The sequence below is a fragment of the Nymphaea colorata genome, chromosome 8 (genome assembly GCF_008831285.2).
Source record: "Nymphaea colorata isolate Beijing-Zhang1983 chromosome 8, ASM883128v2, whole genome shotgun sequence".
NCBI lineage: Eukaryota > Viridiplantae > Streptophyta > Magnoliopsida > Nymphaeales > Nymphaeaceae > Nymphaea > Nymphaea colorata.
In genome coordinates, this window is record NC_045145.1 from 17,311,084 (window position 1) to 17,335,587 (window position 24,504).

General features: G+C 39.1%; 3 protein-coding genes across 7 annotated transcripts; 1 reads left to right on the forward strand and 2 right to left on the reverse strand.

Annotated features, from left to right (window-relative positions):
• The first annotated feature begins 2,941 nt into the window (after positions 1-2,941).
• Positions 2,942-7,771, forward strand: LOC116259018 (myb family transcription factor PHL7-like). 3 transcript variants are annotated; one of them, XM_031636602.2, is made up of 7 exons: positions 2,942-3,444; positions 4,383-4,622; positions 5,230-5,306; positions 5,407-5,449; positions 5,556-5,613; positions 6,216-6,285; positions 6,856-7,771. In XM_031636602.2, exons 2-7 carry the CDS (start codon positions 4,412-4,414, stop codon positions 7,492-7,494), a joined length of 1,098 nt encoding a protein of 365 aa, XP_031492462.1. In that variant the 5' UTR covers positions 2,942-3,444; positions 4,383-4,411; the 3' UTR covers positions 7,495-7,771. The 3 variants fall into 3 exon arrangements, with proteins under 3 accessions (XP_031492462.1, XP_031492461.1, XP_031492463.1); XM_031636601.2 differs by having other exon boundaries at positions 2,944-3,444; positions 4,402-4,622; XM_031636603.2 differs by lacking the exon at positions 2,942-3,444 and adding an exon at positions 3,535-4,281 and having other exon boundaries at positions 4,402-4,622.
• Positions 7,772-8,339: 568 nt separating this feature from the next.
• On the reverse strand, positions 8,340-12,761 carry LOC116258620 (probable calcium-binding protein CML21). Its single transcript, XM_031635856.2, has 5 exons — positions 12,402-12,761; positions 10,804-11,025; positions 10,170-10,369; positions 9,651-9,825; positions 8,340-8,969 (listed from the first exon to the last, which is right to left on the reverse strand). Exons 2-5 carry the CDS (start codon positions 11,009-11,011, stop codon positions 8,806-8,808), a joined length of 747 nt encoding a protein of 248 aa, XP_031491716.1. The 5' UTR covers positions 11,012-11,025; positions 12,402-12,761; the 3' UTR covers positions 8,340-8,805.
• A 1,514-nt stretch (positions 12,762-14,275) lies between these two features.
• LOC116258619 (uncharacterized) lies at positions 14,276-22,278 on the reverse strand. 3 transcript variants are annotated; one of them, XM_031635854.2, is made up of 15 exons: positions 21,849-22,278; positions 21,042-21,557; positions 20,100-20,181; positions 19,902-20,005; positions 19,557-19,683; positions 19,376-19,470; positions 18,561-18,684; positions 16,432-16,512; positions 16,118-16,216; positions 15,748-15,933; positions 15,483-15,564; positions 15,313-15,383; positions 15,133-15,189; positions 14,829-14,975; positions 14,276-14,752 (listed from the first exon to the last, which is right to left on the reverse strand). In XM_031635854.2, the coding sequence occupies exons 2-15, from the start codon at positions 21,080-21,082 to the stop codon at positions 14,549-14,551; spliced, it is 1,500 nt and encodes a 499-aa protein (XP_031491714.1). In that variant the 5' UTR covers positions 21,083-21,557; positions 21,849-22,278; the 3' UTR covers positions 14,276-14,548. The 3 variants fall into 3 exon arrangements, with proteins under 3 accessions (XP_031491714.1, XP_031491715.1, XP_049935008.1); XM_031635855.2 differs by having other exon boundaries at positions 20,096-20,181; XM_050079051.1 differs by having other exon boundaries at positions 21,042-22,278.
• Positions 22,279-24,504: the final 2,226 nt, after the last annotated feature.

Genomic DNA, 24,504 nt, shown 5'->3' on the forward strand with positions numbered 1-24,504 from the left:
CATTGTCCCGTGTCTCAGCTTTTTTTCTTGATGAGGTCAGCAATTCTTGGAATATTAAATTCCCAAGTTGTTTTCAATTTAAGGGGTCTTCATTCTTCACAGCTCTTCTTTCACTTTTTGTTTCTTGTGATAATGGTGAGAGAAGGATTTAACAAATCAAAAATGGCGAAGGGAAAAGTGCTGGAGTCTCTGTTAGGAAGTTCGTGAGCATATAAATAAGATCATTACGCCAACCAAGGACTGCATGTGTAATCAAAGTACAACAGTAGAGGACCTGATCTCCACTGCCCAATCCACCGATTAAAGGGAGACACTTCGGTTCACATGTCTTGCTGCGAAATAGCAAGCGACAAGCCCCAGCTGTGAAGAGAGGGGGAGAGATGGAGAGGCGACTACTACACCAGTGAGGTGGCTTAGCGACAATGGTTGATGGGTGTCCTAGTCATTTAACTTCTCAGCTATCTTTAGACCGCAGAGGCTTATCACCACGTTGACAATACAGGGATCTTTTCACGAGGGAGAGGTATGGCCAAGAGTCAAATGTGTGCTGGAAATCGGAGAAATTGCATAACCCAGAAAAGAAAAACACCCCCTTCACTCTACTGTCCCCTCCCCACATCACCCGGGCCAAAGAAGGGGGAAGGCAGAAAGCAGGGGAAGGCAGAGTCCTCAAGAACAAGCAAGGAATCTGCAAGACTGTTGTCTTTGGAAAAGAAAGAACACAAAAACCAAAATCAGCTCCTTGTCTTTTACCTGTAGACCTGAGTGGACAGCAGAAAGGCTTCTGAGAGCAATTATGATGCTGTTTTTTTCCAATGCCGCAAACATGGCATGGTTGCGTATGGGAGTACATCATTTCTTTGGATGAAAAAGACTTGTTTAAAAAGAACTGAACCATTGATTTTTGTACGAAAATAAGTTCTTTTAAACTAGTTTGGATTTGATTTCAGGTTTGCTGAAAAGGGCAATCAAGGATTTGTCTGTTCTGAACCTGTAAAAAGGCTTGGTTTTGAATATGGTCGGGGATGAGGAAAAGCGTGGTGCCCATCTAACCTTCGCGCTCCCAGTCGGTGCTTTTCGTCTCCAAGTGGACGCTTTATCCTCACTCACTAATTATCTCCTTGACATTCAGTCTTCAGTCCACGTACTTTGATCTCCCTGTGCATTCACTGTAGCAGAGCCTAACTGCCATGAATCATGAAAAACAAAAGCATCAAAATTCATTGTGAAATCAGTTTTGTTTCGCAGCATTTGAAGGAACCAATCTACTTGTAGTAGTAGTAACTCGTAAAATTTCATTCCTTGAAGTTGTTTGATGTCGTCGAAGTATTACTGAGATCCCCATGTTAATGCAAAAGGTTTCTTTTCCCTAAACTTATGGATGTGAATTTGCTTGGGGATGCCAATGTAAATGCTTGGATGAGAATTATGTGATCCTGGGGTTTTTCGGTCCTCTTGGCTGTGGTGGATCTGATGAAAGTCGGACTTCTCTTGTATTTAACCAATCCAAATTCAAATCATCATTTAGAAGACTCACTCGAACAGTGGTGGGTCATAAATGCACATGAACTCTTCGTGCGTCCATCATTGTGAACTCTTCGTGCGTCCATCATTGATGAAGCCCTGGCATGGTTTCCCTTTCTTTTTCAGTTCGCAGCTACCTGGCAAACTCACTGACCGGCAAAGAATCCATGTGCAGCTTCAAATAAAGAATGCCATTCTGCAAAAAAGGGCAGGAACTTGCCACCTTATGAACATTACAATTTATTTTCAGGCCATCTGAATCTGACTGGTCTGGAAGTTTACAAGTGGTGCTGCTTGTAAGATGAGAAGTTTCCAATTTGTTGTAGAATGACATAGGATTTACGGGGGAGATTTTGTTGTCTTTTTCCATATTGAGTTTTAGTTTCTACGAAACAGGCAGGTTATATGTTAACCAGTGCAGGAGAGAGCATGAAAGCTCACCACCTCCCATACAGGACAGACCAACTCTCAGAAGCTCATCCCCGTTGCAGCCTTGCAGGTCAGTATGGGCATGTGAAGGCTTTCACACCTAACCTCTTGTGGCTATAACACTCAAAGCGACCTCTTAGTTTTGAGCCCTTTGAACGCTTCGAAAAGCCACGACTAAAAAGATTTAGAAACTTAAAATCATATAATATATGTATATGTATATTTGAACGCTTCGAAAAGCCACGACTAAAAAGATTTAGAAACTTAAAATCATAATATATATATATAGAGAGTGAATGATAACTCTAGTTAGAGAGCTTCACCAAGTCATGTAAATTTTAGCTATGTAGAATCACCAAGTCATTTAAATAGAATTGTCTATCATGGTTGAAAAAAGAATAAAAGAAAAGAAAACAGTATAAATATAGTAAGACTCTAGCCAATGCATAGGACTGTTTATCATCGTTGAAAAACAGGTAAAAATAGAAAACAAAGAAATAAAAAGGTTGCCATCTTTTTTTGTCTTTTATTTTGTCTTAACCGTTCATCATAATAGATCAAACAGTGTAGGTAGGTGGTTGAGTGAGTATAGTCACTATTCAATATATACATATAATTTTTTTTTTTAACTTAAACCTCTTATGACATAGTAGCTGATGCTGACTTGATGGTGGGAATATTTCAGCTTATATATATATCAAAAGAGTCCATTCGATTTTGGTGAAATAACAAAAACAGGCCCATTTTGGAAAGGTTCGTTCTCAACCTGTTCTCCAATTGAATCTGCTAAAGGTGAAAAAAATAAAACATTTAGGATGTTTCTGCTATTAGTGTTGTTGATTTAAAATATTCGTTGATATTATCTGCCTCTACTTGCCAGGACCAGTCTGTTACCTGGACTATAGGTCGTACGATAACTTTATTAATTTACTAAAAGAAGTCATTTCGGGTCACCGAGAGAAAGAAGCAGCAACAAGCAGGCAGGGTCAGACATTTTAAGGGGAAGGGATGGCGCGGCTGTAATTATTGAGGGAGAACAGCGCCAATCTCGTCCGGGCCGGCCTCTACCGGTGGTGAGGGTGCTCCTGGTGGCCTTCTTCTTCAAATTCAATGGCTTGAAAAGGAGACTGCTCCAAAAGCGATTTCCAGATTGGCCTCCCTCTGAAAATTTCTCACCATCTGATTGTGTTGTTTATCTTACTTCGAGTCACCGTTCAGAAATGATTTGTCGTTCATCGCCATCGTCATTAAGAACTTGTCCGTTTCTCTCCCTCTCTCGGCAATCAGAAAACATTGCGGGCTTCCCCAGCTCTGGATTTTAGGGCCTTTTGACTTTTTCACGTCTCCTGCTCCTTCGCTTGTGCATACTTCCTGAGAAACCCCCAACTCTTTGTCTCTCCCACGCCTACGCCTAATTCTGCCGTTTAAATCGATTTTCTTTTAGTTTCTCATCTCAACAGGCCAACTTCCGCCTCCCCAATTTGTTGAAGGGTATGTAGAAGCTGATTCTCTGTATGCATCATCTACAGAGTATGATTTATTTTGAAGTTCTTATTGGAATAAGCAATTAGTAGTTGTCGGGCTAATTCTGGTTTTGCCTTTTTGGGTTTCTTCGAGTTCTTGGTATTTGTTGTTTCTTCTCCCTACGTACGGAGAAAAGTTGGAATCCGTGAATGGTGATGTTCATGGATTCTGTTCTCATTGAAATGGGTTTTGCTGTTTAAGGAAGGGATTGTTGGGATTCGTTAGCTCCTTTATCTTGTTGTGTAATTTTGTACCCTTGGGTCTGGAAGATTACGGTCTTTGTGCCCCCTAGATGGGCAGGACGCTCTCTGGTGACCTAGTCCGTATTAAAAGTCTATGTTGTTCTTTTGTTTGTGCTTCTGGTTCTGTACACGCGTGATTTTCTTCGGCCTCAGTTGAGCGGTAAATTTGCGCTTAGTTTTTGGACACAAATCGTGTCTTGTTTTCTGAAATGTGTTGATTTCACTTTGTTTTTCGAGTGTGTTCTTATTTTGTGTTGGAGAGAAAGGGGATCCTTCTATTTCCATATTCAAGATTCTTATGCATTATCTTATCTTGAGATGGTTAATGGGTCTGAAGATTCAGCCCCCAATCTTTAGCTGTCATTTTGCTTCCGTCGATGTCTGTTTCTCTGCACAAAGAATCTACTGTCTGCTGAACTTGCAATGGTTTAGAAGCAAACCTTCTTTTCTGATCCTCTGCCACTTCTGCCGTTGTTATAATCTGAACTAAATCAATCGACATCCTCAGTACTAGGTCACGTTGCCTCGTCTTGATATTGAGAGGTGATGCTGAATTTAGCTGGTATAGAATATACACCATTCTGCTTTAGCTGTTGCTTAAAAGATTAGTTCGCCACTTGCATTTTTACATGACTGACTGCTTTTCATTCTTACCTCTAGTAGATCTGGTATGTGTTTGCAGATAATGAGGAATGTATCATCAAAAAAACATTTCTAGCACAAAATTTGTTCACAGTGCCTCAATGACTGGCGAACGGCAGATAGATAGCGGCTCCATGGGACCAAGTGGTGGGAGCAATAATCTGAACAACTCGAATCTAGCATCTAGACAGAGATTGAGGTGGACTCATGAACTTCATGAACGTTTTGTGGACGCCGTTCAACAGCTTGGTGGTCCAGATAGTAAGTGCCGATCCTTCGTCTCTTTAAAACTGAGGACTTATAACATGGGAAAATATGTTCTTCTTCTTCCTGAGGTAGTTCGACATCAGAATAGGGTACAAAGAAAACAGAAAAAAAAAAATCCTAGCAATTTCGGGAGACCAATTTATGCATTCCGAACTTTTTTAAATGCTTCGTGGCGTATTCATCTTTCTTCCCTTACCACCTTTCGTCTTTTGCTTCTCTTTCGGGCTGTGAATGATCGAAGAATTTCTGGCATTAGACCTTCTCGATCTCTGTTCTTCCCAGTGTGTGCTTTGCTGAATTACGCTACAATTTTGTTGCCACTCTTCTACTAATGACGTTGCACTTCGTGTCTTCTTATCAATTTTTTTATTTGGCTAGTGATCTGCATATCTTTACCTTTTCTTCTCTTTTTTCTTGGGGTTGTCGTGTTCCTCCGATTGTGAGTTCCATTGTCTATTCCAATTTTCAAAACTACGTGGTTTCTGAGCAAAGAAGTTTAGGGGAGCTTAATGCACAATATGGTGATTGTGATTCTTAAATTTGAGGAAAGATAATGTTTCATTTACTTAATTTTATTTATAACTTGGTTTTTCTCTTTCAGGAGCTACTCCCAAAGGGGTATTGAGAGTCATGGGGGTTCCAGGATTGACCATTTATCATGTCAAGAGTCATCTACAGGTATACCTTTTTTCACCAACTGCAGAAGACTCCTTCGATCTACTCCCTTGTCTTTTTCATCTGGTCATGACTTCATATGAATTTTTCTTGGTAAATCCAGAAATATCGGTTAGCAAAATTCCTTCCTGAGCCGTCATCTGAAGGTAAACAGATTTGATTTCATAATAGGATCTGAATGCCAAATATTACTAATTTGTTTTCCATAAATGAGTTGCCATTATACCTTCTGTTGATGTAAATGTTTACCAGGGATGAAAATTGACAAGAGGGACTCAGGTGACATGTTTCCTAGCTTAGATGCTGCATCGTAAGTGTCACACATGTTAAATACTTTCTGAAACAGGATCTGATGTTGAATTTTCTATTTGAGCAATCAAATCATCATGGTTCGTTCATTGGATGTGTGGTTCTCTTATAAACATCATTTTGTAATGTTTTGCGTAGTTTCAATCTCTCATAGTCGTCATGATTTCAAAAATCAATACAAGCACTAAAATGAAGAAATAGAGGGGTACAGCAATGAGGTTTTCTGTTTCTTGCCTTCTCCAGTTTGTTTCTGAAGTTCTAAATGATGTCAGTGCATCCCATACTGACCAGGCATATGTGAAGTGCTTGTAGTCACTTCCCTTGTCTAATTGACGGATGTTTAATACGAGTTGAATTTGTATTTTATCTTCTGCTGAGTTTTCTCGTGGAAAGATAACCATGACCAATTCGTTTTATTGCGAAGACTCTTTTGTTGTTGTGTCTGAAGGTTTCTTGCTATAAAAGCAAGAGTAAAGTTTCATTTGTCGGAAGCCATTTGTCTTGTACTTTAACACTTCTTTATTACTTGAACAGCGTAACTTAACCTTTATGACAGTCTCCATTGGTTTCATTCTTTCTCATAGGTTTCATTCGTTTGTGTAGTGGCATGCAAATAACGGAGGCTTTGAGGTTACAAATGGAGGTGCAAAAGAGACTGCATGAGCAGCTGGAGGTGAGCCGTCTCTGTCTAATCTTCAGCTTATCGTTGTTTGCCCAGTTTGCCGTTCGTTTTATGATTTTATGCTCCATTTTTTATTAAAAATGCTGTTTTTCACCTTTGCCATTGCTTCACTTGGCTGTGCAATAGATGCATTTTTCTGTAAAACTTTCAATTTTAAAAATATTTGTTTTTTTTTTATCTCAAAGTTACTTTTTTGTTCTTTCATAGAGAAAATAGTCTCTCGTACAGTTCTCTCGGCCTTCCATCTCTCTGTCTCGGCCTTTTATAGGCATGTGCTTCACTGCGTCTATCGTTTCTCTTTTCCGGTCCTCCATTTGGCTCCGAATTAGAGTTTAAAAACTTGCCCAAGTCAAGATATAAGATCCTGGACGAGACAAATAAGGAAGGCGCGTCAAAGTGTAGATCTTGGTTTTCTTTTATCTTCAACTAATGATGTGCTATTGATATCATCTCCCCCTTGTTGTAATTGAAGATCTTGTCGTTTTTAAATTTGTTGGTAAAAACTTTTTATTTTGCTTGTTAATAACTTAATATTTTATTTCCCAATGCATGCATGTGTAGGTGCAAAGGCAGTTGCAACTGCGTATTGAAGCTCAGGGAAAGTATCTGCAGAAAATCATAGAGGAACAGCAACGCTTGAGTGGTGTACTTGGGGGTGATTTTTCTGCTGCAGGTATTGTATCAGCAACTGGTGATCACTCACCTGAAACTGATGACAAGACAGACCCCTCGACTCCAGCAGCAACATCAGAGGCACCACCACTACAAGACAAAGGCACCAACGAGTCCACCAAAGAACTGACAAACTGCACTACCAAGAGTCTTTCTAGAGACGAATCATTCTCCTCTCGCCATGAGCCCCTCACGCCAGATTCTGGCTGCCATGTCAGCCCTTCAGCAGAGAGTCCAGCAGGAGAGAGGCCTGTAAAAAAGCAGAGAGTGGCGATGCCACAGTCTACGAATGGAAGTGCAGGACAGAAGCATGCGCAGCCAGCCAACATGGCAAACGTAGGTGCCTCACATTCTAAATCAGATTTGATGCTTTCCCATCCTATACTGGAATCAAGCACTGGGCTGACCTTCCAGCAGCAGAACAGTCAGGTTTATCAGGTCGGCAGTATCTCTGGAAATTTTGATTCGTTGACGTCACTCTGCGAGGAGTATGGATTTGAAAACATGCCTGGTGGTGATAGTATGTAGGAGTTGGCTCACGCGGTGCTCCTTTTTTCCCGTTTTATAGATGTCTCTAGCCCTAGTCAAAAGTGTTTACCTGTAAGCATTAGCTGGTTGCTTTTTCTCTCTCCTGTTCTTTTTTCTCTTGTTCCTTTAGTAATTATCATGTAGAACTTTCCCTGTTCCCTAATCGCTAGGATTTGGTATGTGGAAGCAGTTGCTTTGTCAAATGGAAGCCTTCTGGTAAACGTGATTTTTCAGGTTACCTTGTTCCTTGAAATTAAGAAAGAACTACTATATTTCACCTTTCTTCCAATGGTTACCAAGATTCCTATTTGGCAGCCAGCACAAGCCAAACTACAAGTCTAGAAAGACATGTTTTCCTGAGGTTTCTTTGCACTCGCAACTTGTTAGATTCATTTACCCTTTTACAAGAGTAATAAAACCAGGTTCACCACACTCACGCACTGATCGGGTGCACATAACTGCATGGGAGGTATTCTTCTGGTTTACAGCAAACTGAAAGGAACCTGCTATCTAACTTTTATGGTAGTTGTTAGAATTTCTAGTAGCCACCAACTTTTTCATGAGTTGAAACGAAATAGCTACCCCTGGAAGGATCATAGGAGGCAGTTCAAATGAAATTGTACTAAAATCATGGTCCTTCAGACATTTGCTAATATAGGAAATCCTCTTTCTTAGCGATCTAATGCATACCGGCATAGAAGAAAGCTTGTACTTTTATTTATGGTGACTGGACAAGGATGGTCTGCATCTGCACTCAGCCTTGTTTTGGAACATACAACCATCCGCATGTGCTAATTTAAGAATTCCAATCATGTTTGTCTTCAATTGGTTTCACATGCACCTCATGGTTTCTGTGGCTCCTTCAACTTGCCTTTAAGGAGATGCCAAGTAGTTATGGATTCATAAAGCCAACCAACTAGCCTCTTAACAGGGAATACATAGGTGAACTTTATCATCTAAACAAAAACAACTGTGACACACTTTACACTCAGTGCATGTCAATCGGAGAGGTGATACGAAGCCACATGTTCCCGTTGAAGGGTTCAGCGGTCCCTCTATTTATCATAAAGAGGTAGCTAGATGCGCACCACAATATTGTGGAAAAGCCACTAAGTATAGATTGACTCTGGAAGAGCTGAACTATCGGCATGTCAAAAAGTAGCTGCATTCCCCAGACTGGATTTCATGGCCACCATGTTCGCGTGCTCATGACCACCATCTTCGCGTGCACCTTGTTGGCATTTGGTCATCAGTTTCCACATTCTGGTGGGCGATCAGCACTGTTAGTTGAACTTAGTTGTGGACCTGCCACTATTGTAATGCTGATGAACCTGCAATCTTGCCAAATCCTTGATAACCATGAGGTGAGAATGTGCTTTCGTCTTCATCCTCAGCATCTATACCAATCCATCGAGTGAATGCAAAGAGAAATTCTTTGAATGACACCATCCCGTTGCGGTCCCAGTCCATCTCTTCTGCAATAGTAAAAAAAACACCATAAGGAACCACTCCAACAATTAAAAACTCAAAATTTGTGAGCAAATGATAAGGGACATGGGGATAACATATACAAATTGGGGCCGGTACTGGATGCTCAAGTTCGTAGAAGACACAAGTGTCCTTAGAAGACTGACCTGGTACAGATTGAGTTGCTCAAATCTTAAGCTGAAGTCTAGACCTTCACAAGTTGTCCCAAACTACACAACTTTGGGGCAAAAGGAAAAAAAGGTGGAAAATTCCAGACCTCATATACCAGGTAAGTAATACATGCCAAAAAAGGTGTTCAAGAATAGAATAGAAAAGACAACATGAACTTCCATAGGCATTGGGAGACAGCAGCCATGTGTTCACCAAATTATACAGGATCTTCTTGATGTGAAACTAAACATGGCTAGCACAGGATTCAAAATTTTAAGCAGGTAAATACTTTAGCATAAATTGTAGATTGGCACAGCTGGTTAGTGGTTTTAGATGGTTTGAAAAGTCGATGACAGCCAACTGATACCATTTCCAAGCAATAATCAAAACGACAGGCCTCAAAACACTAAAAAGGTAAAATGCTGCTGGTTGAGATTCACGTGTATGCGCATATACATGAATGTGTGCATGTGTGTCTATGCCTTTGTGTGTATGAGGGAGAGAGAAAGAGAGAGAACCAAATCTTTTCATGGCAATACGCCCAGATGAACGGTCGCCAACAGAAGTTTCAGTGATAGCTTGAATCATCTCATTCTTGCTGACATAACCATCCTTATTCTTATCCAGGAATACAAATGCATCAACTAATGTCTCAAATGTCGCCTCCAGGTGTGCTAATCCCATCCGAGATTCCTGATATCTTTTGTCAAGGACAACATTTTCAGTACTCCATTTTATGCATAAGAGAGATAAGTGGCAAAAGACATGTAACACAAACATTCAACAGATCAGATCTAAGTTAAGAAGAGCAAAAGAAGGCCACAAGAAGACAACTATGAACATAAACCCCAAAAAAATTTGCATCTTTATACACTAAAATTTGATAGTTACTTGGTATAGTGATTCATATATAATTTTGATATGATACTAAAATCTACCAACCTCCTGTACATGCATACAAAACATGCACATATGTGCACAATGAACATCAATAAAAACAGGAAAAATAAAATGTCTAAAGACTTCGTGAAGGATACTGAACGACTGGTAGGAGGCTCCTTTAGAAGAAATACGAGGCAAAGGAGAACAATGAACTCATTGAATTTTATACCTCTGCTCTCATCCATATCACATGCCTCAAAAAGGTCACTTATCTCCTCCTCGGTCGAGGAAATTTGGAGCTTTTGGAAGCAATGATTTAGCTCTTCAGGGTCTATAGCACCACTATCATCTTCATCTGCAAGGGATAGGTCCCTATTAGCTTACATGGATCAGTAAAAAAAGCAGAGTTTTGTCCTCAATCAAGCATAACGGACAATTGTCTTAACAGACTACAAGCAGAGAGTTACTTTTTCCATATTAGCTGACACTAATTGATACAAATTTAGGATTCTGTCCTGGACCAAGTATACTAGTCCATCACCTTAAATAGTCGGACTCAAAAAAAGATGAAGTTTTAGATGAAGGCAAGCTTTTCTTCAAGTGAAAATATTAAATTAGCACATGGTAGTGAATTTTCAGCCATCACCTACAGACTCGAAAGGTTCTACTTGTTGGAATACTAATATGCACTAAGTAACGAATTCTCATCAAGAGATAGTAAACAGAAGGGTTCCAAAAAGTACTGGTCATGCACGATAGAAAAAGCCTAACTATTATAGAAAAGCTTACCAAATTGCTCGAATATGCTCTTAACCTTCCTCAAGCTTTCATCAATTTTAGGGAACTTCAGGACTATACTATCAAATGATCTCATGTTGCTTCCTTCACTTGCCCTCCGGATCATTGCCTGCACAATCATCTGGTCCAGTTTTGTTTCTGCTAATTCAGAATATTCACTCTTTCCAATTACACCACCCATTATACCCACGAATGGCATACAAGTTGCTAGGCCTGAGAGAGGAAAAGCAGAAATTAGAATCGGTTGTTGTTGATACACAAAATAGATTAGGCATGATAGAGTACTACAGTTTAACAGGTAAAACTCAACCAAAATTGACTATTGCGCTCCTTATCTGCAAGAAGAGACAAGCAGGTGGTGTCTAAGGTTTAGCCTTTATATCCTAAAACGGTGAAATAGCCAAAAGGAAGTAACCAAGCAAAAAAATCACAATAAGTCTGCCAAGTAGGAAGTTGGCAGACATACAACTATGGCTGCCAAGTATATATGTAAAGTTTCCGTTTGTTCTCCTGAATGACCACCATAAAGGTCACGACATATTGATCCCTTTTGGGTCGTCGATGCTTATTGCTTAACGCTATAAAATATAGCTCCAGAGAGTAGTTGCCTGAAGAGAAAGTATCGCTTATATTTGTAAGCATAAAAATAAGTTCAGTGCAGAAAGCCGAAGGCTTCATTGAGAACCAGAGACGAGGACCTAAAGATGGTCTATCATTCATGATTCGCTACTGCATTTACCTAGTTGGCTGTTTGGAAGCTCTGATAGAGAGAAGGAATACAGATGAGAGTGGAGACAGACTATTTTCAGTTAATTCCTGAAAGTGACGTGGTTGGGACATCATTGCCATTCTCATCTCCATCCCAGTTCTTGCTCCCAAATACGACCAAGGAATTGGTTGAACAAAATATTTTGACACCTTTATAACAAAAAAAAATGATTTGTGTTTCGAGACCCTGTCCGATGACATATTGATGTACGCGTGGATGAAGCGAGTTGTCACAAATCCCCCAAAAGAATAGCGCACAAAAATCAGAAGTACCTCCCCCACCTAGAACAAAATTTCCCAACTCAACCTGCAAATCTATTTGAGTAGGCTATCGAGGTTTAACATTCTTAAACATGCAGCATGTGGTGTAAAAAATCGATATAAAGCAAGGATTTAGCGGAGAACAAAACTGAGAAGAAGAAAGCAGAAGATAAAAACCTCTAAACGGGTCAAAGTTTTAAACTGGTAGCAGACGAATCGCCTCTTTAAATATGCAGGAAAACAGGTCTCCCAAACATACTAAGCTATAGAATCCGCAACTTATCCAAACAACATTCGTTTGTTGTAAGTTGGATCCCAACCTGTCCATTCAGATGATGGTTCAAAGTTGGTATGTATTAGATGAAGCGGAAAAGCCCACTCCAGAACTCAAACTCTCCGGGAAACAACGGGTCACCACCGTGCAAAATCAACCAAAATGAAGAATGGCCAATAAATAAAACAAGGAAGCAGGAGGCTGGTTTAGGAGAAAGACCATAAACAGAAAACCTGTCATCAAAATCTTCTACAAATGCAAGAACCAATAGCATCGGATAACTCACCTCGTCTTCCTCAAGCAACCTCCTCTAGGGACAAACGGTTTACAAAGTGCATGGAACCTACACCAGATGAAAGAAAGAAACCAAACGCCAAGATGGTGATGACCAAACTATGCATAAAGATCAATAACTATGCTGACCCTTCATGGTGTTCTTTCCAAAATGGGAAAAAGGAAAAAAAGATATGGTATTTGGAAAGATGACACCAAGGTGAAGGATGAAAAGAGTTGGAATAGATGGTGGGGAGGAAAAAGGTTTGTTGAGGCCTCTGGTTCTGGCGTGTGAATTATTTTTAGGTGCTAGGCTCTCCACAATTGAAGCTGCACTCACCACGTACGAGAATCTGAGACGCATAAACTGGAAAAAAAATGGAAGCCCTGTCCCACTCAGAATAAGGACCTTTTTCTGGTTTTTCGTTCAGGATAATCGGGCTGGTTTTTATGCGTCCCACAAACTGCACAGGGGCCCATTTACCTGTTCTGTTCAGACTTCATGCATCAAAGAATAGCAAAACCATCTTTGGAGATTTATCTCTTGATGATGGTCCCAGTTGCGCTTTACGCTTACATAATGTGAGCACCTTTAACTGCGTCATTCGTTTAGTTACAGATAAATGATGAGATCGCAAATCCAAAGAACAGTCCACTTGGGATTCTGGTTCATAACCGCTCTGGTTCTTACTACCTCCCTCTCGTTGTATAATTACATAGAAACTATATACTAACTAAACAAAAAGATGAACATAGAGTAAATTCTCTTGTTTTTTTAAAGGTTAGGATCTTTCATATATGTGTCGTTATCTTTGTTTTTCGTTTCATTAACTACTCAATAATAACCTAACTGTCTCGATGTTAACAACTGGTCAAATAAAAAAGCCATAAAATCGATTGTTGGATTTGTTAATTAAGCATCTAATAAGGAAAAAGAGAAATAGTTTTCAAGATTGTTAGAATTCTAATTATTGTCGTGTGTGTATATGGCATTAGACAAATGTTCCCTCCCTCCCACTTTTACTATTTAACTGTGGCCCGATTGCGTGCCCTTTCTTCTGCTTTCCCACCCCACACCTCCTTAATCCAAATTCATGTGGCGAATCTTGAAATCCATCTTATTTTCGTTGATTTTTTTATGTCTACTTTTTAAATGTGGACATCAGGAATTGGTCATCCTGAGAAGGGGATGCACAGCTGGCTGTGTAACGGTGAATCGGCCGATACGCATTGGTCGACACGCGCATTGTTCCCATCTTTTTATCAGAAATTGATTAAAATATAATTAAAAATGTTTGTACGGCCATATTGGTAGGAATGTATTAATATATTTGACTACTATCTGGGTTCGAGCCGCCTTAGTCGGCCTGGGTAAAGAAGTTCGTAAATGGCTACAACTATAACTTCCTTCTTACTCTAGTACTTTTGAACGTCAAAAGGTGTTGCTCCACCTCCAAGAAACACTTTTCATGTACAATAAATGTTATTCAATCAGCTGCCAACTCAAGTTCCCCTACACTTGGCCAAGGTCTCCGCTTGAAAGTTGAAACTTTGAGGTGGAGCTACAAAGTTCCATATGTGAATTTATTTAAGAAAACAACTTTTGAAGCACATCAAAAACACAACTGTCCACTACGGAAATTTGATGGGTAACACATTAGTGCACATCCTGATGTAATGTTGCTGCTAGTATTTAGATAGTACATAGTAAAATAGTAATTAATAATAGTAACTTGAAGAAGAAGTGCCAGCTTGGACTAGAGACGCAACATGTTCGGATGATACCGCAGCAGTAACGAACATTTTAAGCTTCACAACTTGGAGTAAAAGAAATCATATTAGAATGTGAAGTTTCCTATCAATACTGTCATTTGGTAGCTATTGATCTGCCACAATGAGGAACATCCTTTTTATACCACTCGACGAAACATCCTTTTGTACATAGCAAATTGACAATTGGCAGATGACAAATTAGGACCATGACAATCAGTACTCGAGTTAGCAAAAAACCAACTTTTGTACACTTGAGGAATTGTTATACAAGACGAAATGGAGTAAGAAACATCACAAACAAATTGCTGCTACATAAAGAAACATTGTTAAAACAACTAGCCAGTATACATCGAGCGCCGCCTTTGGCCTGGCAAAATGCTTGCTTTCTCACGAATCCCGTCGACTTTGTTGCCTTCTAATGTTCACACGCTTAAATATGCATGATATCAACCGCTGACTAAAAGCCTCCCATTTCTCAAACTTATCGCGCTTGGGCTTCTTAGAAGTGGAAAAGTCCTTTTGTTTAACCGGCTGCAACTCAGATTTGCCATGGAATTTGCGGAGAGGAGTTGCAAGTACCTTCAAAACAGCCTGCACGCCTTGCCTCGTCTTAGCATTATAAAATGTAGAAGCAAAAATATCCCGAAACACAAGACAAAAACAGAACCTGGTGTCTACTGGAGGTACTCCTCGGACAATCTGCAGAGGATGGCCCCTCGTCACTCACTCCGCCTAGAGAGGAACATCGCCCCCAGCTCTCGTGATTTGAACTAGAGTAAGAGCAGCATTCTTCGCTCTGCTCATTTTCCTTGTCCTGAAGGTTTAAGAGATTTCAGAACCTCAGAAAGGCCATTTGAATTGAAGCACATCAATACAAGAAAGAACGACTCAAATTAGTAGCCAGAAGTCCAAGTTCCAGCATTCAAAGTACATGGATACATGCGCATATAATACTAGTTAAACGAAATCACCTGTAACTGCAGATCCTCATTTCCGTCATTTCCATCCATTTCCATGGCCATATTGCCCTGTTCAACCAAAGATGTCATCTAACAGATAGAATAGAACCTAAGCTCTTACAAACAATAGTGACACCACTGCAGAAGGGTGGGAAGGGAAAAAAAGAAAGAAAAACTCTGTAGTATCCCTACCCCGTCATTTGCTCTAAGTGCGAAAGCCCCAGTATCAGAGAAGAGCTCACTGATTGATTTTGAGCGAATAACTGCAAGTTTTCATTAATCAGGATGTTCAGTTGCATAACCAGTCACGATTTGTTTGTAGAGGCAAGCTTGAAGCTACGTTTATTATGTGTCCATCTTACCGTCCAGTAAAGGAGCAGAAGATGAGCTGCCTGCATCAGCCTCAACCATCCGCAGTCCAGCAATGATTTCATACAAGAAGCTCTGAAGATGTCACAACATATTCCCTGTTAGGTACAACCATGGGGAAAAAGGCACCGCAAGCAGAAGCACATACTAGTCCATCCTTGACTTTGGACCGAGTCCGACCGACACATAACATTCCTATATTCAGGACAGGTGGACAGCTAAGACGCTTCCATCTCATGGTTAAAAGCACAAGCATACCTCTTTCATTCCAGCATCAATTTTCAAACCCCCAAAATTATGATATTTCTCAAGCTTATTTTGTTCAGGTAAGGGAATTTGGGGGGGATGAAGAACATGGTAAAAGAATATGGAGACTGAATCATAATAAAACTGTGGTCGAGCAGAGTTGTGGTCACCCTCAAACTTGATGATATTTTTATCTCCCTGCAGAACATTCATGTAAACATATCACACACACTGGAAGGTCCACCACTAAGTGGAGTATATTTGCAGGAAAAAAACTTCTGCTTCAGATTGAAAAGCAAACAATGTAAATCAGTAAATGATCCTGTAAGCAACAGGAATGACTAAACAGGATTGATCATATGGAAGCCTTTAGTAAACTTACTGCATAGGAATTAAAAATTATGTCAGAATGATGTGGTTGAATAAGTGCATCCTCTCTAGCATGTCCAAACAAAGCAGGTATAAAAGTCTTAGGCGCAACCTGTATCAAAAGCATAGAAACCTCAATGAAATTTAATTTCAATCTTTTGAAGGAACAAAAATATAAGACAGTTAATGAGAAAAATTGCTACTTCTTAAATATAGTAGCGAAAGGACACAAAAAGTTTAAAGGCATTAATTGAAATTGTAAATCAGGAATGGTATTCAATCCACTACCGAAATATAAAATATGCAGCCTGAATGGCTTCAACAAACCTTAGCACAATTGAGATTCATGATGTCAAACTTGGCCTTTCTTTGAATGACATGCCTCATGTATTGAACACCCATCTTAACCTGAATGTAACAACAAATAAAATTTAAAATCACATCAAAGTACAGATGAGAAACAAAAAAATCTCACTGCAATTATTTATCCAACAAGAAGATAAGGTAAATGGAAACGCTAGAGTACTAAAACTACATGGTTTGTACCATCTTATTTGATGGAAGAGCAACCTTTATAAACTAGTTGAACTGTTTAAGTCTCTTATATGTCTATTGAAATGTGAACGCGAAAAACTCTGCTTTTTTGGCATATGCATATTTTCAAAAATATTAGGTATTTTTGCTACCCATAACCTTTTCTCAAATTCTACATGAAATGTCTAAAATCCATTTTCAGGTTGTTTATGTGTTTTAGCCAGAAAAGAAAGCCAATTGAAGGAGAGGCTTCAAAAGGCACTAGTTAGGATCAAATCAAGGACCAGACAAGTAAGAGCCCCAGCTTACCTCTCCCAATGCCCTAGGCCTTCACTTTAATTTAGCCCATCTTATCGTTCAGTCTTTCTGCTTGAGTTCATTTTGTCAAATTGAAATTTTCAAAATTCTAGAGAAATGACCAGAAAACTAGAAATAGCAACATTAGCCACTATCATGCCACTGTTCTGGTTAAATATATATTAGGTCTCTGGGCCTTTGAGTAAATTTACCAAGTTAATGTCCATCCAACTCTTGCATGGAGGAGATTTTATCACAATTATCAACAGATTCAACACCTCAATAATATATATAAAGATGTTATAAAAGCAAGAGCAAAGAACTTCAGAGTGAAAAGTAACAAAGCATGGTTATCTAGGTTATAATATATGTGCATCCATCGCTTGGAACCAAAATAAGAAAATGAGAAAGTCAGCCTAAGAGGCCTGTAGACCAGAAAAAATAGGTGGGATGCATCTAATACACAAATAAAGATATGCTGTAACATAAAATAAGAAGACACATAACCAAGATGTATAACTATATAAACACACCACCGTAACTAGTCACAAAGGTACAGGATGTTCATTTTGCTCATGGTTTCATAATTCATATCATCACAACAATTTATTTGGTAATGGTAGCATCACTTATTCACTTGTTATCCATGTTTCCCAATAAAAATACCGAAAGAACAAATTTGCACCCCAAAATATGTCATTCTCAAGAAAGGGAACATAACCAACATTTTTCCTGATATCTAAACATAAACTAGACCGCTAAAGAACAATGAATATTCAAATTAGCTTAAGCCAACTTGTCAACCAAGCCACAAAGAGAATCATGAGGAAACCTGCAATATCACTTAAAACCCAAGAGGCCACTGGATTTATGGATTCTCCATTATTGAAATGAAAAAAGTTTGACCAACTTAGAAAAGACTATGCATTTTGTTTATGATTTTATCATCCTACTACTACCTGTTAAACCCCTTGGAAACCTGACTGTTTCCCACCAACAGTGGCATCTAAGAAATGCCTTCTTTAGAAAGTTCATGTTCAATGAAATTGTCTTCTTAGACCTAAACCAAACATGTTACATGTGTCCATGTACTCCTAAAATGAGCCTTGACAACCTATTCAATATGTGAGGTTTGTGAAGTTTCAGGAAAATTTTTAAATTTAATCAAAATGGAGACCAACCATGATGCTATGCCACATAAGTCTTTAGAGATGGCGGGGAGTGGGCGCACCATTTTTCAAGTAAAAAATGGAGATAGGTTTATTAATGACACAATGAACAAGAAAGCAAATTGTCCACTGCTGCACCCAAGCCATCCCCAGCCACACCAGCACCAAAGGCAACTTTTATGGAGAGTCCGTGTTACATCAACATGGTGTCATACACCAAGATAAAATCAAACCCCAAAGCATGGACTTCTGAGCCTGAAAAGAGCTAAAGAAACATGAGATTTTGGTATTTTTACACTTCTCAGAGAAGCCTACTTCAGTATTTAAGATTTATGGAATGCCACTTTGCCTTGAAAGATCATACAGCATCTATTTATTGGGACAAATTGGTCAGCCTGCAAAGAAGAAAATGACAAAAGATATAGAATGTCATGAAGGGGGAAAAAGATTACCTACCGTGAATTTTGGAAGCCTTATTTTGTAAACATCCACTAGTTCCATCATCAGATCAAATAAGTTGGAAAAAGCACTATCCAGCACCATCCCGGCAATAGATGGATCATCTGCTCCATAAAGAAGGCTGCAATAAACTCAAGTGTCAATGACTAATATTGAAGAATAAGCCACATAAAATATGTTTACGCTCCAAAAAAGTTATCAGAGTTTTGACAAATTGGATGATCAGATGCGTAAGGATTTTGCTTCTATCTGCATCAGTTTTTTCCCTAGTTTTAGTTCTTTATTTGCTCCCATGAGCATGATGCGATCATGTAAACAGTGTTTGATTGAACATCCACAAACAAACACATCTTGCAGACAGCTCCACAACACAAACATTGGATAGGCAGAACATGTGTGCATGGATTCCATCATCCATAGAATGGATCCTCCAGGTTGAGTGGAGTATCTGTTTCATCGTTGATGTAAATGTGGCCCCGAGAGAGGCCACATTTGTTTTTCCTATTCTTGACAGATCCTCCTCTTGTTCCTGGTGTCCCAGGAATGGTAAATCAAACATCCTCATAGTGTCTGAGATGAACCTGGACATGAACTTGTGACATGAACCTGCATTTTTTGGTACTTTTTGAAATTAACTAGGTTGATAAAAAAACATTTTGATGGAGCTGGACTATGCAAAGACAGTCTGATCAAGTCCTACCATTTTGATGGTATTGGCAAGATATTGTCCACAAAGCAATAATAGTAACAACAGGAACTGTAAGGATCAAATTAAACACATAGAAGAAACTAAAGTTTGAGTAATTTATTACCTCGTAACAGCACCCATTGATCGACCCCACAAGCCTATGCACGAAACATCTTTCTTGTTTCGTAGATAAGATACTACAACTTTGAGATCATCTTTCTGGAAGACATCACATGTTAAGCAATTAGCAATTAGACGATAAATGAAATAGTGAGGTGACCGGCCAACAGGGAAAGATCTTATACCTCATGCCAACCAAGGCTAACATATTGACCATCAGACAGCCCGGAACCAGAAAAATCAAGAGTAAAAAGCGTGATATTTGAAGGAAGTAAAACTACAGCTGCTTCATTTGCATCTGCTCTACAACCACTGCAGCAAAACAAATACACTCATCAAATCAGTAATATATTATCTTTTAAAATTTTAAACACTGTCCCACGAAAATTTTCCAGAACCAAGAAAAAATACTCGATACCAAAAAAAAGAAAGAACCACTGATTTGATTGCTTGCAATTTCCTGTCCTTTTCATTATTGCATATCAACATCTAAAATGTAAGAAGTGAAATTTACAAGAATAGAAAGAAACCTGTTTCCATGACAGTAAATCACACAAGGAAGAGCGACATTTTCTGGAATTGGTGAGGGAACATAATGGCTGCACTTTAATGTATGACCTCTTCCATTTCTGAGCTGTTAAATTGCAACATGCATTAGCTAAGGAAATATATGATTATAAAGGCAAATGTATAATAGCAACATTTATTTGTTTGATTTCCATACTTGCCTCAACATCTTCCCTTCTGAACTTTCTTCCTCCAAGAGTGAATTCTGTCTCCCACAAATATTGATCTGGGTTATATTCAGCCCTGTACATCAGCCATTTCAAAGAGTTCAAAGTTCAAAGCAAGAACAGACACGTTTCAACCGCATCAAGTCTACAGCATCCCACATGAACCATGAGAGAGCAGTATTTAGTGCTCTTACATCGGTTTATTGCTGCAGTATCCACTTGATGACAGAGTCAAAATAATATGCCGGACAAGTTTTCAGAGCATGGTGCTCTAAACTCTAAAGCCATAAAAACTAGAATAAAATTGAAACCCTGCACCCTAAACTCCTTGCTTCAAATGCATAAAATGTCTGAAAGGAGTTTGGAGTGGATTTTAAAGCTACAAAACCTAGATTTCTTAACTTCAAGGTTTACTTTTCTTCAGTCTATTCAATATTGTTTACGAAACTATAAATATATAGTAGTTTCACTAATGAAAGATTTTTATCCATCTTTTCCTTCTCGCTCAGTAGCAAAACAGACTGGCTCTGTTAGGACTTGGCTATCGTAATTTTTCCAGTTTGGTCCCAAACCGCTAAACATCTTCTTTTTCTGATGTCTAAATAGAAATCTAGTAGTAGAACCAACGTTTCCCGTTAAGCGGCTAAAGTCTATAGCAGAAGTAAATTCCTAACCGAACCTACTTCCTTTTTTGCTATCTTACAAGAAAAGACGTGTAACGGGGTACTACATATTGAAAACTTGACTAATAGATGCCAAGGTAAACTTAATATTTGAAAGTCCACGTATGCGACTGCAATCTGTAGAATAAGTAACCCAATCTCGCTTCGGTTGATCATCATTAAAGAATACTAAATGAGGCACTTTCTACATAGCGGTAGAAGCCAATAAACGTTAGAAGAGCCAGTTAGGAAAGAAAGGCTGCCATATCCATACCTTGGAGGGCGAATTATGAATTTGATGAACTGATCGATCATCCTTCTTTTCTTAAACCCAAGATATGCCCTTGCCTGGGTGGAGATGGAAACTTTTTACTTTTGCAATATCCGCAGAAGTCAAACCTCCACCATTACCGCACCTAATATATAAGACCCGCATAAACAAGGCCGAGCCACAGAAGAGACTACAACTTCAAAACATTAGCATCCATACATTTCAAATTCAACAGCTGCCTAGTACATCCACTGGACTTCGAACGGCCTTCCCCTAGCAGGCTAGACTGCCACTGAAAAACTCCAGAATAAGCAAAAAACTCCACTTCGGTCGCACACAAGTTCAACTTACTCAGGGACACCGAATCCTCGCCAACTGAAAAAAACAAACCACCACAAATCACCACGCTCCCCAACCCCCAGCTCTATTTGTTGTAAAGCCACGAATTCTACCGAAGCAGCTCGATCTTGGTCCTTTACACCATTTCCATGAATGGGACCCTCAAATGCTCCATAAATTCTTGCAAACAGAAAGCAAAATTATCAGCATTCAAGTTCGAGCAGTCGACCTGCCAAGCACCGAGACATGAAGCTCGGCCGCCAAAAAAATAAATTTTTCCCCATTTGCAAGCACAAATACACCAAACTAAGGCCTACTCGATCTCAGAAAAACATCCATTTCCCCGCCTTCACATCCCCCAACCGATTACATGCACAATTGAACTAACGAGGACCTCGAATCCTCAGAGTAAAGAACTTCCAGAACCCCAAAACCAAAACCATTTCCCGTTTCCCATTTCCTGAGGCTTACCTACTCCACTAGCACAGCTTCCGAAAAAGGCAACAAAAACATCACCGAAACGGCAACTCCGAGCTGTAGAACCCTCAATCACTCCACTTCTTCAGATCCACAACTTCAGAAATCAAACACCGCAGAAAGCGCAGCAATGACAAGGCAAGGACGGGATAAGTCCCCACCTGCCACCACGGGCCAAAGGATCACGAAAACCTTCGCGATTTGCGCATCTTGAGAGAATACGAAGTGGGAACCGTAAAAGCAATAAGAAGAAGAAGAAGAAGAGAAGAAGAAGGGAACAGGAAAAGAAAAGGGGAAAAAGGAAAACCTAGAAAATCTGCGTAGTGGGTCGAGGCAAAGAAAGAAAAGACGAGGAAGAGAACGGGAATTAAGAAACCACAGAAAAGGAGGGAAAATGAATTTTATATCAGACGGAGGGTACGGATAAAATCAGGAGGGAGACAGAGAGGAGTCAGAATTAAAAAGAACGAAAAGTTTTCGGCAAACAAAAATATAGAAAGAGAAGCAGACAACGATGCGTAAAATTCCGGATTCCACAACTGAATTCCGAAAATCACAAAAAACCACTGAACCAAAAGGCGCAGTGCAGCGGGTGATTTCTCTTTCTTCTTCTTTTTCTTTTTGTCTTTCTTTTGTTTTCCCTTTCTGGTAAACCGCGTCCACTTTAGGTGGCCACCAAGCCCGATACCAACTTTTCAGATATTCGCTGAAGGGGGTCCGTTTTTCTGTAATTACGACCACCTCATGCCAAGGAACTGCAATTCAATATAAAAAAAGAAAAACTAAAATAATAAAGGGATTTTATTTCTATAGCATATATTTTTTCTTGACAAAAGATTTTGATAGATGAACAGGACAAAAAAAAAAAAAAAAAAAAAAAGAAGAAGATGTTCTTATTCAATCCCGTATTTAGAAAGATAAGTTTCCACTGAGTGTAATACGCAAATATAAGCAAAAACTGATCAAACTTTTGTAACATTGAATGAGGCTCTGCTCATTTGCTCCCACCTCCTTTGAGGCAAAAGGCTTCGCCAACAGTCGTCTGCCACGTCTTTGTTTTCATCATACAATTAAATGCCCGTGGAGTTTAATAAATTTACTGTGGCTTGTCCGTGTCGGATCCAGATTGAGCAATGGGATCCAAATCCTGTTTTATGGATCCATCGTACATATTATAATCCAAATATTGGAGTAACTTGATGAGATTGAGTCCCATCCACTTTCTAACAATTGAGTTTGGAGTGGACTAGTATAAGATCTGTCAATTATTTGTATCTATCTGGGTTGGATTTTTTATCGGATTTCAGTCAAACATGAAGCTCAGAGTCAGATTCATTTGTGATGTTTACATGCGAATACGAATTCGATTAATAAAACTTCAGATTTCTCTATGGAATGGAATTATCTGATTCGATGAGTTCAAAGCTTCGGTTTTATTAATGCATTTGCATCCAGACATGTAATATATGTGTACTTAAACAAGCATCCGCTAGAGGACATGAGGTTCGATTTAAGCAAACAAGAGCTGGATGTTTGAAAACGAAATAATTACTTATAATTGGATTCGACTGACCATTGTAACCGGATTTTGTGTGGAAAACATATACCAAATCCAAGTATTGGATCAAATTTTCTTGTTAAAATGAATATGGTATCCAAGTCCAAAGCTGGTTTCCTTTTTTGGATCTGGATATGATCCGGAAGGTTGGTAAAAGTTGCATGGGAAGGAGCGCTGGGACCGCCAGTCGCCGCATGGTGGGGACCACGTGATGACAGCCACATGGATGCCAAAATCCACGGCGTCAGCAGCGGTGGAAACGGAGCGTGACGTGCTGGGCCATTGCGAGATCCAGATCCAAAATGCCCAAATCTGACATGGGATCCAATTTTTTAATATATGGATACGGACCTCCACGGGCAATGCTCCAAATGCATATGACAAAGTACCTGTTCAAGAAACATCGTATTTTTGTCTCAAGAGGTAGGACATATGGTCGCATTGAATACATATTATCGGTTCAATTTATATGGAAATTATTTTATAGATCATAATGATATAATGATAAGATCGCGACACTCTAATTGACCAGTATATCATATCTCACCTAAATTCAAGAATAATGAAGTTTTTATTTTAGAAAAATATGATATGATTATGAATAATTTCATCAGATTGAGACAAGCAGAATCAAATATTCAATAATTAAATGTTGGACTTAAACATACGTACTTAAAAAAAAAAAATTTCCAGTAAAACAATGTTTTTTCTATCGAACACTCTTTGAAATTGGATCTAAGATTTTTCAGGTAGTGTTTCTTCAACTATGTAAATTTAGCTACGCCGGCGAAGAAGAGTAGGATGGAAGGGCTGTCTCCTTTAATTTATATCGGTCTTCTCAGTGTTTCCTGCACTCCAATTATGTCTCCATTGATTACTAGTGAATGCCGAGTAATTTTCCAGCCTTGTCTCGCCATTCGACGCGCTTTTTATTGATTCAATGTTAATTAATTTGAATCTAAGAAAAAAAAAACAAGCTTAACTTCTTCATATTGTTCTAAACTCCTAAGTTCTTACCATTTTCCAAAAATTAAAATACCTCTAGACAAAACATATTTTTGCTTGACGGCTTTTGCATTAAGGTTTTCAAAT